This window comes from Tamandua tetradactyla, chromosome 2 (assembly GCF_023851605.1).
Source record: "Tamandua tetradactyla isolate mTamTet1 chromosome 2, mTamTet1.pri, whole genome shotgun sequence".
Classification (NCBI taxonomy): domain Eukaryota; kingdom Metazoa; phylum Chordata; class Mammalia; order Pilosa; family Myrmecophagidae; genus Tamandua; species Tamandua tetradactyla.
The window spans coordinates 46,894,101-46,910,062 of NC_135328.1; the positions used below are offsets into that span (position 1 = coordinate 46,894,101).

Consider the following 15,962-nt stretch of genomic DNA (forward strand, 5'->3'; position numbering starts at 1 on the left):
GGGAAGAGAGTAAGCCTGAAACAATATAGCAATGGTCAAGAAAGGATGGATGATAGTAAATAATACAACCCATCAGAGTACTAATTCATTCACTGTTTATAAATTTAAAAAAGAGATGAAGAAGCAGGGTAAAAGTTTATAAGACCACACAGCAGTCTCCTATCTTCTTTTTGTGTGTGTGACAAAAAATGAAATTACATCAACTGGAGTTACTGTGACAAAAAGAATATTGCATCTAATTCAGTAAAGCATAAGGGATTAATAAAAAAAATGGCCAAGACTGAATTTTCAATTATTCCAAGGTGATACAGCTTCAGGATTGAAATCAGCATGTGAATTAAATCAAATTAATTTTGAAAATGAAAATTAGATAAAGATTAAGCTAGTTTATTTCACTGAATCAGTCTATCCTTCCTTAGGGCATAGATTCATTACTGATATGTCTCCTGGGTCTTAAACTATGGATTAACCTCTGATGTTTCTATAAGACTCAAAGGAAACATCATAGGTAAAATATCATAGGAACTTAAAATAAGCTGCTTAATTAATCAATTATGTCTTTCTTCAATCAATATTTTTAGAGGCAAAAAGAGAACAGAAATTTTGGCACGGCAATGATGGACTGGAAGAGCAAGCAAAACCTGTTCATAGACCTCTGAAATGCTTTTTATAGACAGATCTAAAATTTTATGATTCAATAAAACGCTTTAATTTCACATAATCATGAGTAGGAGTTGAAAACACAAAATGGAGAAGGCCGTCTGTCAAATTATGGATCTTGAGTATATTTTTTAATGAATTATAAATTATTTCCAGTATTAATAGTTGCTCAAGCAAATATCTGTTACACACATTAACACCACTATAGATTCAATGTGCTCTAGGTTATAACTGTAAAAATCCCCTCTATCACTATTTACACATTTTTAAAATAATTTCTCACTTGGGCAGTGAGAGCAATTCCACTATTCTGGCTCAAACCACCCACAGAGTATATCTACAAATCAAATGCAGGGATTTGTTTCCAGAATATATTACATGTTGCTACCTAAGGAATTAGTTTTGGAAAGATTACACCTGCCAGCTGACTTATCACCAGTGTCCACTGAATTGACACCAACTTAAAGGCAAAAATAGGTCCAGAAAAACATAGTACTACTGCCATCTGTGGTTTACGCTTGAGTAGCTTCTCTGTTGTAACAAATTGATGGGTGTAGAGTTTGCAATTAAGATCCAAAAACCTCCTCATTTGAGGATACTGTTTAAAGTTAATTCTTAATATAACAAATTGTAGAATTTATTTAATATAAGACATAGGTATTTGTGATTCTCTTTTTTGAACTTATATAATACTGATGGAGAAACCACAAACTACCTGAAATTAAAATTTTTCCACTGCATGAAAATTAACTTTTGTTTCCCCCAAACACACACCTCTAGAGAAATTCAAAACACTTGAATGTCTCCTGTGAATTTATAATTAGAAGTTTCTCTTTTGAAATAGTAATTGTCAATAAACAGCACCCAAATTTTTAAGCAACAAATGTAATTTCAAAGAAATTCAGAAATTTTCTACTTAGACACAAGAGCTTAGTCAGTTTTCTCCCTTCAAGATAAAAAAAAGTTGAGGGTTCAATTATTCCTATAATTGTTTTAAGAACAAAAATTCCGAATTGCAAATGAAACCTCAAAGCAGGCTATTTTCACAACTTATTTTATCTCAGTTTGCATTCTCAAATGACAATCACTGTAGTTTGGGATCAAAAGATTTGGTGCAGCTGGGGGTGGGGTAAAACGCAATTCAGCGCCCCAACAGCCAGCTGAAGAAATCCTGGTCCACTCCCAAGCGAAATCACTATTAATTAGAATTACCAGGTTACACTACTAAAATCCTATTCAAATAACTGGAACCAGCGAAAAAAAAGTTTTTCCTTGAGAAGATGTTCTACACAAGCTGTTGTTCAACAACAGGTAATAAAGAACAGAAAACTAAATAAAGTAAGAAATATTTTATTCTTTCAAGTAAAGCTCTCTTATTCTGTAGTTATTTCTAAACCACACTGAAAAGCAGCTTAGACATCTCACCAAAAGTTTTCTTCTAATATTCCATTACCTACAGTCTAAAGCCTTACCTTTTTATAAAAACAATTCATGCTGAAAAACGAAAAAGTCAAAGATTGGGCATGATTTTAGGAAGACTGCATTTCAAAGCTGGCATCAAAGATGCTTTCTAAGATTACGCTCAGCTGAATCTGGAACTTCTGCTCTACTAGGGGTTAAAAGCTCAATACCAGAAAAAGAATAACCTGCTCAGCACCAAACACCATTTCTTGCCCACTTTTAATAAATCTGGTATTTCTGAACCCTACTTATCTAACAAAGGCATCAATAAGCCCTTAATAAGTTACCTAAGTCAGGAAAAACTAAAAAAGTACAAAAGTGTGAAAGAAAACGTTTTCCTTCACAACTTGCTAATTTTGGAAATACTTTCAAAATACTTCAAAAAGTTGGGTATATTCGATGACTACTTGTGTGGGAATGTTAGATAGCTATCTTTTGTTTAAAGCTGTTTCAAGGACACTTTTATTCTTTTTGAAATGCAACCTTGTTTATCTGTTGATTCAGAACTTTTGATTTTTCTGACTGACACTTTTTCACAAATAAGATTAATGAATCTGAATCACACAAAATAAGACACTTTTATTGTCCCTACTTTAATAGATTTGACCAACCATGTAAAATGTACTGTTAATTAAATGCATGAAAAAAATTCTTGTTAGAGAAATGTCATTTAGCTTGGCCACAACGCAAAGGTAAACATAAGAAATTTAATTTATGAGAAGGCTCCAAGAGCTGGATGAGCTTGCGGACAATGAAGTGTCCTAATGCGGAAGGCTCAATCCTAACTTCTTGAAATTCTGAAGCCATAAATTGCCATTTGAATACAATTCATTAATGGTGTACTAATGCAAGATGAAACTCACTAACCCATTCCCAATCCCCAAAATATCCAAGTATCACTAACAATTTAAAGCTAACTTGCACAAGCACTAGAAACACTATAAGAAATGATGAAACCAATATTAGGGTAGCAGTTAGCATTCCTATCCACCATCCTCCATTATCCTAAAATTCGATATTAATTTGAAATCCATTGTCTACCTTTGCACCACCACCCCAGGAAAAAAAGGGGGGGAAAGAGAAACCAAGAAATTCTTTTTAAAGCATGGAAATGCATGATTTGGGCATATTTTAGGAAATTTACCAGCATTTTTTTATTAACTCCCCTCCTCTTGCCCAGCTTACTTGCACAAGCTAACACATAGACCAATCATGTCATTATAGAATTCAGAATGACTTGTAGATTAGAAGCATGTCATGATTATATTTCGATTACATAGACCAGAAATGCTCAGAAAGAATCTGATGGATTGTACATCTCAGATTGGAAATGTAGTCACTTCCACCTCAGCTGCTCAAAAGCACCAGTGAATCTGTTCACTGACGCTTTAAAGTGTTCTTTAGAGGTCGCATAACCTACTAAAAAAAACTGTATGCTATTTCTACCTAAGAACAATCATACTATACAGTGCTTTTTTTTTTTACAGAAGTGGAAAACTCTGAGATGATACAGAATTAAATTCTAAAAGTCACAGAACTGAAAAAGTTCAATTCATGGGAAAAAAATGTGCTAATTTATTGACAGGGATAAACATTTGTAAAGCATGATCGCAGCAAGAAAAAGACATACTATTTGGTAAACTTCTCCCCATTTCCTCCTAAGTATAATTATGTAAAAGATGCTTTTAATTACTTAAAATGGAAAGTGTAACTTTTCTTTGCTTTAAATATTTAAAAGTTTACTGTCATTCTCTTAAAATAAAATGAAGAGATTCAATATTCAGCAAATGCTTCCTCAAACCATTCATCTTCCTTTGAGACCCCAAAAGAGAACTAAACGAGTTCATGTTTGTTATAGAATCCCAGATGCAACAACCAAAAATATCTAGCAGAATTAGCACGGAATTATTGGAATGGTAATGGTATGTCAAAAAGTACGGTAACTGTTCTGATAGAATAATAACCATTTAAAAGACTATAAATTCAGCATCAATGGCATTTCTTGTAGGAAAACATTTCTAAAATCTCATCTCCAGTTTCTTTCTTCATGATATAAACCAAAAGACCTTCTAGCTAGACAGTTATCTATTGCAAATATTTCATACAGAATGAAATTCAGTAGGATAAAAAGGAGAATTCATTTTCTCTGCTTAGAACTTAAGCAGTTTCACTTACTTTTGGAGACAAACATTAATTAGGAAGAAAAAAAGAAAAAAAATGTCTCCACCATTCCAAGGGTAAACTTATCCTTTTTTATTTGGGGGGGGGGGGCAGGAGCAGTAGTTCTTCTGTAAGCATGGTAAGTTCATAAGTGGTAATGAACAATTATTCTAAAACAGTACACAATGATAGTTTTACACTGAACAATAAAAACCCACAACAGTCTAATGTGTCATGTATTTTCTTCTAAACCTCATCTACCAAAAGGTACCGTTGTGTTTTCAACAAAAAGGAAATATTTGTACTTGACATAAAATATTAAAGCTACCTTAGCCTAAATGGATTGCTCACTAACCTTTTAAATGGTTTTGAACAATTGAGGAAACGACTATGAATGGGAAATTTGATTAAGAGTTAAAATTACCATTGAGTTCTTCAAAATGCACTAATGAATAATTAAGAACAAATGCAATTCCTTGGCTTCCCTTTCAACAACATTATTCTCAAGTAGAACCGGAAAGTAATGTCTGCAGTAAAACCCATCATCTTCGTGTTATGCACAGGTGGGTACAGGAAGTATTTACACATGGGAAGGCATTATGAAAGCACTAATATACAATAACTAATATAGACTATAAGAGAACTGGAGCTTGAGTAAGAAACCAGAATAGCAAATTTTAGATCAGGGTTTACAACATTCACACATTAATATCCAACAAAATTTTCACACAAGCTAGCTTAAAAGAATCAAAAGCATTAAAGAAATCCTTTGTTCCTAAGATACTGTCTCCTTCTTCTAACCTAACTGGATTCCAGGCTCCTCCTTTTGTGGCTGGGGATTTTATCGATCTCAAATATGTTCACATGTTCACATTCAGAAATTAGTCTCCAAAGACACCCCACGGGACTGCAAGCCACCTCAATACCACATATCATAGACATGTTTAAAAAAGGACAAAAGCTTTGAAAACATCACTATTGGGTCAACAACATCAAGTGAAGTTACCACGCTCTCTTCAAAATAAGACTTTTCCCTTTACTGGTGAAACAACAACCACCACAAAATAAACAAAGCAAAAACCACCGCCTCCACTAAATTAGCAGTAAGCGTTTGATGAGTAAATAAATGTATGGAGGTACAGATTCATTCCAATATTTCTCCCCTTCCGTAGCTCCTCACTCAACAACTGAGCGCCTAAGTGACCTATTTCCAGGTTACTTTCCTCACACCTGCCAGGATACTATCGTGGCTGAAAAACTTCTTGCTGAAGCAATTAATTTTTAGTGCCTCTTAACTGTCCCGGGAGTTTGCATTCAATTTGAAATCTGTTACTTGTTAGACGGACACTGTTCCGTCCTAGATCTTTCAGAGAATTGCGAGTTTATGGCGCAGAGAGGGGAGGAGGCACGGATCTCCGAGAGCCTGCCCTTTATGCGGAAATGAGATGTGAAAGGTGGAAGGCAGGGCAAATAAATAAATAAATCGGGTTTGCCGCCGGAGCGTTTGCCGGCCGGTCCGAGCACCCTTTGTAATGCTGGCCTCCCGGGGCTATCGCTTGCGCTAATTGCTGCAGGGCGCTTTCCAAGTTCAAAAGTTCACCTTTTACGACCTCACAAAAGCTCCTTACACGTTACCAATAAAAACATTCCGCGGAAACACCGAGGGGGAAAATATCAAACAGATACAAATAAAACTCCCTGCACCGAGGAGTAAGCGAGAGGGCGAGAACCGCCGGGAGTCTGCCGGGAAGAACCTGAGGACATGGCCCGGACGTGGGAGGAGAAGGAGAACGGCAGGAAGTGCCCGGGCAGGTGAAGAATTCCAGTGTTTAGGGTCCAGAAAAGGAAAGAAAAGTGAGGTTAGACAAGTGCGGATTGGGTCCGGCCGGTAGAAGCGGGAAAAGGGCGCTCGCTACTAACTGGCAGGTGTCCCGGGCTAGACATCTGATTAGCAAAAAGACACCGTCTAAGGAAGGAGGGCTGACGAAGGAGGGCTGAACAGGGGCGGAGGTAGAGGGTCGACTGCATGGGAGAGTGGGGATGGGGTAAGAAACAGAGAGGGGACTATGGAAGAAGGTGCGGAAAGAAAGGAGCAGAAAGAGGCGTTCCGAAAAAGGGCAAATATAACCAACTGGGGTCCGCGCAGAGGCGGAAAGCTCGCAGTATTAAAGGGGTAGTACGGGAAATGCTCTAGAAAGGTGAGGGCAGAGAGAATGAAGGGGTCCCAGGGTGTGGCGTTGGATTCGCAGGGTGAGTGAGAGCGTCGGCAGAAGGGTCAGGGACCCGTGTGGGGAGCGCTGGGCGATGAGGGGACTAAGGTGGTGGGAAAGGATTCCGCGCTGAAGGGACCTTTTGGAGGAGAGGTCCCACAGAGGGGACCCCAGGGAGGAAGGGAGGAGGAAGGAAAAACCCTGAGCTAAGGGGACCCCAGGGGGGTGGAGAAGCCCCCACTGACCCAACGACAAAGAGGGGGAGAATCCGAGCTGAGGGGTGCGGGGGTGGGGTGGGGTGGGCAGGGGAGGCCTATATTGAGCAGACGGGGGGAGGGTGGGGGGGTCCCTACTGTGGGGTCTGGGGGAAGGGGTGGGTATTGGAGGAGTAGCTCGGTTCGAGGACCTGGGCAAAGGGAGGGAGCGCGTTAAGGGGGACAGGGAAGGGGGGGGTCCATGCTGAAAAAGACGAGGGAGGAGAGGGAGGGTCAGCTCTGAGAAGGACGGAGGTTAAGATCCACGATAAGGGGACCCGGGCCAGTGCGACAGGGACAGGATTCAAAAGATGCGGCTCCTTAGGGTGAGAATCGACTGAGAAGAGGGGATCCCTGGGGTCAGGGAAAGGAGGGCCGGTTCTTGGCCCAGGTTTTGCGGGCCCCTTACCCACCATTGCGCGGTGGCGGAGGGAGCGCGGCGGGCGGCTCCAGGAACCCCGCCGAGCCCCCACCGCCTCCCCCTCCGCTGGGCGGCCGTTCGTCCCGCTCCATGCGGTGGTACTCAGGACCCGCGCTGGGTCGGCTGCTCCGCCATGACCGGCGCCCTCGTTGTCGTCGTCGTCCGCCGGGGGGAGGGGGCTGTCAGGGGCCCGCGGGCTCCGGGCCGCGGCGCTCTCTGGGCCGCGAGCCACCAGGCTCCGCGCCCGTGCGCGCCGCGCCCCCTCAGCACTGGCCAGCTCCCTCCCCTGACGTCACGCGTCTTTGCTACGCACGGCCCGGCGGGGACGCTGGGAACTGGAGTCCATCCCGCGATGCCGACCACGCGGGACCCGAACAACTGAAGGGGTGGAAAGAAGGATAAGCAACACTGAGACGAGAAAATCGAGGTCTATAGATATCAAAAACCCTAATATTACTTCCACTAATTATTTAACAAGCGATAACTTCAGATATTTCCCTCTATTTTGATTTATGTAAGGTCAAGACCCTCTGAGACTCATTGAGACCCCCCCCCAATAATGAATCTTCCCAAACAGGAGGATCGTAATGAAGCTGGTTGAGCACGTGCAACGAAGCCCAGCCCTGTAGGCAGGGCTCCCAGGAGGGGGACCTGGAGGTAATCGGAAGTGCCTCCCTACGCCTCCGCGGGGCAAATTGAGCCGGAGATTAAAGGACGGGTGTTTAACTCGCAGGGACTGCGTTCGTATGCAAATGGATCTATAAAACTCTGCTTTCCGGGGAAGTCTTTAAAGCCCTTTAAGCTCCGGGTGGGCGGTAAAGATTAAAGTTTCTCTTCCTCCTCTTTTATTTCCCCTCTTGCCCGTAGAACAGATGGGCCAACTAAAAATCGGGACCACTGATGTCATTAAAGACACCTCAAGGTGTCTTGAAGCCCTCTGTGAGGGCTCTCATAGGTCTTGTTACCCCGGCCTCTGCTTCCCCTCTCCTCAAATTCGCTATCTGTAAAATGCCGGTGAAAGTAGGGACGGCGTCCAGTTGGAAGATCCCTGCTTCCCGCCGCAGTTTTCCGGAATTCGGGATTTTTTCAGCTTCTTGGCTGCTCGGGCTGAGTCCACTTCCCGCGGCCACCAGGTGGCGCGTGGCCACCAGCCTCTGGGACCTGTCGGGGCTACTGCCTTGCTGGACCCCCAAAGAGTTTTTGTGGCTGCCGCCAGAATGTAAGTCCTACCTGGGCCGCTTGAAAACAAAGAACGAGAACATTGGTGCTTTGCCCCTCTCTACCAGGTTATCCCGCAGCTTGCTCACTGGGCTTCAGCGTATCCTCCCTAGCTCCCACCATCACCAATCTGTTGGGTCGTCTGTCGTTCCTTGCTTTTTATAAAATCTTCATCCTGACATTCACTTCCCTGACCCTTGTCCACATTTTTCACCCTACCTCTGCCCTCATTTGTTATGCTCAATGTTTTACAACGCTCCCGTGCAGTTTGTTACAAACATTGGTTAACCTGTATCGCTTCCTGAATCTGTGCTAGCCACTGCTTTAAGAGATTTGCATTAATATTATGTCGTCCAATCCTCACACACACTCTATGAGGCAGTTTCAACATTATCTTTATACATTGATGAAGTCATCCAGCAGTAAGGGGGGATTCCAATCCCCATGGGTCAGACACCAGAGCCTGAAACCTTGCCTCCATCTCACTCCAAAGCTCCTATTCATCTTCCAAGATCCTGTGCAAGTATCATCTACTCAGGGCGCTTTCCCTGATATCTTCCACCAGGGACTAGATACCCTCTGTGTTCCTAACTTATTAAATTCCCCTTTTTAAAAGCCATTCCGTTTCTGGTATACTGCATTCCGGCAGCTAGCAAACTAGAACACCTCCCTTGGGCCAGAACTTCCCTTTCTATGACAGGCCTCTGGAGGTGGTGAGTTTCCCATCCCTGGAGACCCAATTAGGGGCTAAGTGGCACTGCAGAAACCTGCAACCCTGAGGTTTCAGTGGCAAACCAGGATTCTAAGAGAGATGGGCAGAAGAGTTCAGCTAAAAGGTCAGGTTCTGGAAGCAGCTCTAATCATCCTTCAGACTCCAGCTCTATTGTTTCTTCCCAAAGCCTTCCCAGATCTCCCTTAATTCTCACTCTTATCATTATAAGCCCAGCTGCTGAGCACAGGACCTCCACATAATAATTACTCAATAAATAATTACCAAAAAGGTAAAAGAACGAATAAACAACAGATCTGACTTTTCCTTTTAATAACTGTATGATCTTAGGCATGCTGCTTCTGAGCCTCAATGTCCTGGTTTGCAGTGGGACAGAGGTCAGAATAATAATATCTAACTACATAGGATTGTTAGAGTTAAATGAGATGGTGCATGCAAAACAATACAAGGAATAGCCTAATAAATGAAACCTAGAACTGTTTTTTGAAGAGTTAGTCCCTGTATTAGTTAGGGTTCTTTAGAGAAACAGAATCAACAGGAAATATTCTTAAATCTAAAATTTATTAAAGTGTCTCACATAACTGTGGAAATGCAGAGCCCAAAAGCTGTAGGGTAGACTGTGAAACTGATGATTCCGATTGAGAATCTGGACGAACTCCACAGGTGAGGCTCACCGGCCAAAGCAGAAAGAGAGCCTGTCTCTTCTGAATTCTCCTTAAAGGGCTTCCAGTGGTTAGATTAAGCATCACTCATTAAAGAAGACATGCCCCTTGGCTGATTACAAATGGAATCAGCTGTGGATGTAGCCGATGTGATCATGATTTAATTCTATGAAATGTCCTCATAGCAAAAGACAGGCCAGCACTTGCCCAATCAAACAGGTGCCACCACCTGGCCAAGTTGACACATAAACCTGACCATGACAGTCCACACCTTCTCAACTTGGCAGCTATACTCATCACCCTAAACCATATCTAATTTCTAAATAGAAAACAATAAAAGACTTTTTTTTTCTCACCTAACAATACTCAACTGTCCTGCATATAACCGGAAACACATTAAATCTCTTCAGAATAGGGTGCAAGTCCTTGGGTAATATTCATTCTTAAACTTGATATCTTACAACTTAAATAGTATAATGTGCTGGTTTGAAATGATGTATGTACCCTAGAAAAGCCATGCTTTAATCCTAATCCCACTTTGTAAAGGCAGCTGTTTCTTCTAATCCCTGTTCAGTATTGGATGTTTGAAGCTGTAATTAGATCATCTCCCGAGAGATGTGATTTTAATCAAGAGTGATTGTTAAGCTGGATTAGGTAGAGGCATGTCTCCACCCATTTGGGTGGGTCTTGATTAGTTTCTGAAGTCCTATAACAGAGGAAACATTTTGGAGAATGGAGGATTCGGAGAGAGAAGAGAATGCTGCAGCACCACGAAGCAGAAAGTCCACAAGCCAGCAAACTTTGGAGATGAAGAAGGAAAACACCTCCCAGGGAACTTCATGAAACCGTAAGCCAGGAGAGAAAGCTAGCAGATGACTCCATGTTCACCATGTGCCCTTCCAACTGAGAGAGAAGCCCTGACTGTGTTCACCATGTGCCTTCTCACTTGAGAGAGAAACCCTGAACTTTATCGGCCTTCTTGAACCAAGGTATCTTTCCCTGGATCTATACCTTTGATTGGACATTTCTATAGACTTATTTTAATTGAGACATTTTCTCAGTCTTAGAACTGTAAACTAGCAACTTATTAGATTCCCCTTTTAAAAAGCCGTTCTGTTTCTGGTATATTGCATTCCAGCAGCTAGCAAACCAGAACATATAATATGAACAAAACAGCATTACAGTCCTTGTTTCTGTAACTGATCACGTGACCGTAGTTCATATTTATCAGTACCTTCTTCCACTACCCATCCCATGTTCCCTTTATCCTCAGCAAGCACCTCAGCTGGCTGTGGTTCTTTGCCTGGTGAGGTGACCCAAATCTTTATTCCTGAAGTTTCAGAGCCATTAGTAGTCCTGCCTGGATTTGGTTGTTGCAGTTTTCCATTGATTTTGATCACAGGCCATGGTAGTACTAAAAGACCCCTAGGGGATCTCCTATATTCCAAGAAAACTCTTCTTTTTCTCCATTGTGTAGTTGCAGTCCTATTTCCCCCTGACAGGGTCAATCACCCCAGCCAGTAATGTAATCCCCCTTCTTGGCTTGTTGTCCAGGGGCATGAGTAACCCAAAGTGACCAGGTGGCAGTCTTAGATTCCAGTTCAATGGAATCATTGTTTCTCCTGGTGGAAGCACTCCCCCTTTTGGAACTAAAACCTGTAGACCAGCAGAGCTCAGGGTCGCAGGGACAGGAAGCAAAAATTTTTCTAGCGGATCACTAGGGGTAACAGTGAGTGGTGCCACTCCCATTTCTACCCTTTGGTTCCTGGACCCATGGATCCTGGCTATGGGAGAAAAAGTACCATACAGTGGATGCTGATTCAGAGCATACACAGCTTCCTGGAGAACATTACCCCAGCCCTTCAAGGTATGGCCACCTAGTTGGCACCATAATTGAGTTTTAAAAGGCCATTCCACCGTCCTATCAATCCAGTTGCTTCTGGATGATGGGGAACACAGTAAGACCAGAAAATTCTATGAGCCTGTGCCCATTCCCGCACTTCATTTGCTGTGAAATGTGTTCCCTGATCAGAAGCAATACTGTGTGGAATACCATGATAAATGAATAAGGCATTCTATAAGCCCATGGATGGTAAGTGTTGGCAGAAGCATTGCGTGCAGGGAAAGCAAACCCATATCCAGAGTATGTGTCTGTTTCAGTCAGAACAAATCACTGCTCCTTCTATGAAGGGAGTGGTCCAATGTAATCAACCTGCCACCATGTAGCCAGCTGGTCACCTTGGGGAATGGTGCCATATTGGGGGCTGAGTGTGGGTCTTTGCTGCTGGCAGATTGGGCATTCAGCAGTGGCTGTAGCCAGGTCAGCCTTGATGAGTGGAAATCCATGTTGCTGAGCCCATGCATAACCTCCATCCCTACCACCATGACCACTTTGTTCATGAGCCCATTGGGCAATGATAGGAATTGCTGGCGAAAGAGGCTGACTGGTATCCACAGAACGGGTCATCTTATCCACTTGATTATTAAAACCTTCCTCTGCTGAAGTCACCCTCTGGTACGCAGTCACATGGGACACAAATATCTTCATGTTTTTAGCCCACTCAGAAAGGTCTATCCACATACCTCTTCCCCAGACCTCTTTGTCACTAAGTTTCCAATTATGGTCTTTCCAAGTCCCTGGCCATCCAGCCAAACCATTAGCAACAGCCCATGAGTCAGTATATAAATGCACCTCTGGCCAGTTCTCCTTCCAAGCAAAATGAACAACCAGGTACACTGCTCGAAGTTCTGCCCACTGGGAGGATTTTCCCTCACCACTGTCCTTCAAGGACACTCCAGAAAGGAGTTGTAGTACTGCAGCTGTCCACTTTCAGGTGATACCTGTATATCGTGCTGAACCATCTGTAAACCAGGCCAAGGTTTTCTCTTCTTCAGTCACTTCACTGTAAGAACTCCCCAAGAGGCCATAGCTTTGGAGTTATGTGAAAACTAAAGAGAAGATATTGCGGCAGGAGTGGAGACCATGGGCATTTGGGTCATTGTCTCATGTAACTTACTTGTGCCTTCAGGACCTGCTCTGGCCCTATCTCATATATACCATTTCCATTTTATGATGGAGTGCTGCTGCACACACCCAACTTTATGGCTTGTTGGGTCAGACAACACCCAGCTCGTGATAGGCAACTCAGGTCTTATGGTAACTTGGTGGCCCATGGTTAAGTATTCAGTCTCCGCTAAGGCCCAGTAGCAGGCCAAAAGCTGTTTCTCAAAAAGAGAGTAGTTATCTGCAGCAGATGGTAAGGCTTTGCTCTAAAATCCTAAGGGTCTGCATTGTGATTCTCCTATACGGGCCTGCCAAAGGCTCCAGACAGCATCTCTATTTGCCACTGACACTTCCAGCACCATTGGATCTGCTGGATCATATGATCCAAATGGCAGAGCAGCTTGTACAGCAGCCTAGACCTGTCGCAGAGCCTCTCTTGTTCAGGTCCCCACTCAAAATTAGCAGTTTTTCTGGTTACTCGATAAATGGCCCAGAGTAGCAAACCCAAATGAGGGATATGTTGTTGCCAAAATCCAAAACAACCAACTAGGTGTTGTGCCTCTTTTTTGGTCGTAGGAGGGGCCAGATCCAGCAACTTATCCTTCAACTTAGAAGGGATATCTTGACATGCCCCACACCACTGGACACTAAGAGATTTCACTGAGGTGGAAGGCCCCTATATTTTTGTTGGATTTATCTCCCGCTCTCTGACACGCAAATGCCCTACCAGTAAGTCTAGAGTAGTTGCTACTTCTTGCTCACTAGGTCTAATCAACATGATATCATCAATACAATGGATGAAATGGACCAGTGTGATGTCTTCTAGGAGGGGGAAACGATCAAGGTCCCTGCGGACAACATTATGACATAGGGTGGAGAGTTGATATACCCCTGAGGTAGGACAGTGAAAGTATATTGCTGATCTTGCCAGCTGAAAGCAAACTGTTTCTGGTGGTCCTTATTAACAACTACTGAGAAAAAAGCATTTGCCAGATCAATAGCTGCATACCAAGTACCAGGGGATGTATTGATTTGCTCAAGCAATGATACCACATCTGGAACAGCAGCTGCAATTGGAGTTACCACTTGGTTAAGCTTACAATAATCCAGTGTCATCCTCCAAGACCCATTTGTTTTCTGCACAGGCCAAATAGGAGAGTTGAATGGGGATGTGGTCAGAATCACCACCCCTGCGTCCTTCAAGTCCTTAAGAGTGGCAGTAATCTCCGCAACCCCTCCAGGAATCTGGAATTGCTTCTGATTTACTATTTTGCTTAGTCGGGGCAGTTCTAGTGGCTTCCACTTGGCTTTTCCCACCATAATAGCCCTCACTGCACGAGTTAGAGAGCCAATGTGGGGATTCTGCCAGTTGCTCAGTATGTCTCTTCCAATTACACATTCTGGAACTGGGGAAATAACTACAGAATGGGTCCAGGGTTCCATTGCACCCACTGTGAGATAGACCTGAGCTAAAACTCTGTTGATGTATTTTGCATTTGGAAAGAGCATGTCTTTTGGGGGTCCAAAGGGTGGAATGTACCAGTTTGAATCTGGTGGATCCCAGAAAAGCCATGTCCTTTAATCCTCATTCAATATTGCTGGGTGGGAGCATTTTGATTGTTCCCATGGAGATGTGACCCACCCAGTTGTGGGTGGTAACTTTTGATTACATGATTTCCATGGAGGTGTGTCTCCACCCATTGAAGGTGGAGTTGCTTGCTGGAATCCTTTGAAAAAGAAAACATTTTGGAGAGAGTCCCTTTTGTAGAGCCACGAGAAAGCCAGCAGATGCTGCCGTGGTCACCATGTGCCCTTCCAGCTGAGAGAGAAACATTGAACTTCATCGGCCTTCTTGAACCAAGGTATCTTTCTCTGGATGCCTTAAATTGGACATTTCTATAGACTTGTTTTAATTGGGACATTTTCTCGGCCTTAGAACTGTAAACTAGCAACTTATTAAATTCCCCTTTTTAAAAGCCATTCCGTTCCTGGTATATTGCATTCCGGCAGCTAGCAAACTAGGACAGTCCCTAACTCCCAGTCACTTCTGTTCTTAAAAATGCTTCTGGGAGGAGTCAGCTGCCACAAAACTGAGAAAGGCAAGGAAAATGGCTATAAACTGAGATCCCAACCATTGTCCCAATATATAAGGCCCTGTGAGGTGAGCACCTACTGAGTCTGGCACCTACTTTGGGACCTATTCTCTACATTGCCCCCCACCAATCCTGAGAAGTCAGTACTGTCCTTCCAATTTATAAATGAGGAAACATACACAGAGAGAGAAAGAGGGAAGAGTCTCCCACTTTGCCTGAAGGACTTAGGACAGAAGAACTGGAAAGAAAAGTATCTAAGGATAAAGAGGAAAGGGGCGTGGGGGTGGGGAGGAAGCTGGTAGTCCTGAGGCCAGAGACAGACAGACAACATGACCAGGCCGGTATACAACTAGGAAAAAGTTATGAGTTCCAGCATGGGGAACTTGTCCTTTATTGGAGAAGACAGACGCTAATCAGATCCATCAACCACACCAACCCATAATGGCACATAAGTGCTACAACTGAAAGCACCCTGACAGTTACAGGTGCTATGAGAGTGTGTTCCACGACTCAGGTTAGGGGGTAGTGTTGGTCAGGGGAGGCTTTCTGGAATAATGAGTACTCAAATAAGATGGGAAGGATGAGTAAGAGTGAGTCAGGCCTGGGGTAGTGCGTGAAGAAAGTTTCAAGCAGAAGAAACAACATGTGCAAATGTTCTGAGGCCAATTTGGAGCTTGGCACTTTGTTTATATATAACTTTTTATTGTATAATATATATACAAAGCAAAGAAAGAAAAAAACAATAGTTTTCAAAGCACTTTTCAACAAGTTGTTACAGGACAGATCACAGAGTTTGTCGTGGGCTACTGTACCATCATCTCAAATTTTTCCTTCTAGCTGCTCCAAAACATTGGAGGCTAGAAGGAATAAATTTTTCTTTTATCATCACACTTGCCTTTTTTTTTCTTTTTTGTGAAAAATAACATATATACAAAACAATAAATTTCAAAGCACAGCACAACAATTACTAGTAGAAGAAATTTCAGAGTTTGGTATGAGTTACAATTCCACAATTTTAAGTTTTTGCTTCTAACTGCTCCACCATACTGGTAACAAAGAAATATCAAAATAATGATCCAGCAATCACAC

The 15,962-nt window shown here is 42.9% G+C and overlaps 2 protein-coding genes across 9 annotated transcripts in view; one reads left to right on the forward strand and one right to left on the reverse strand.

Annotated features, from left to right (window-relative positions):
* Positions 1–7,396, reverse strand: part of NR6A1 (nuclear receptor subfamily 6 group A member 1) — a 292,713-nt gene extending 285,317 nt beyond the window's left edge. For 5 of the 8 annotated variants that reach the window (XM_077144653.1, XM_077144639.1, XM_077144647.1 and 2 more), the window contains exon 1: positions 7,159–7,396. In XM_077144653.1, the coding sequence (XP_077000768.1) occupies positions 7,159–7,258 (100 nt within the window). In that variant the 5' untranslated portion in view covers positions 7,259–7,396. The remainder of the gene's footprint in view (positions 1–7,158) is intronic. The other 3 variants (XM_077144670.1, XM_077144663.1, XM_077144659.1) reach the window with 1 other exon arrangement.
* Positions 5,930–15,962, forward strand: part of OLFML2A (olfactomedin like 2A) — a 38,543-nt gene continuing 28,510 nt past the window's right edge. Inside the window, exon 1 of the mRNA XM_077144603.1 lies at positions 5,930–6,093. The gene's annotated coding sequence lies outside the window, so the exon portion shown is untranslated. The remainder of the gene's footprint in view (positions 6,094–15,962) is intronic.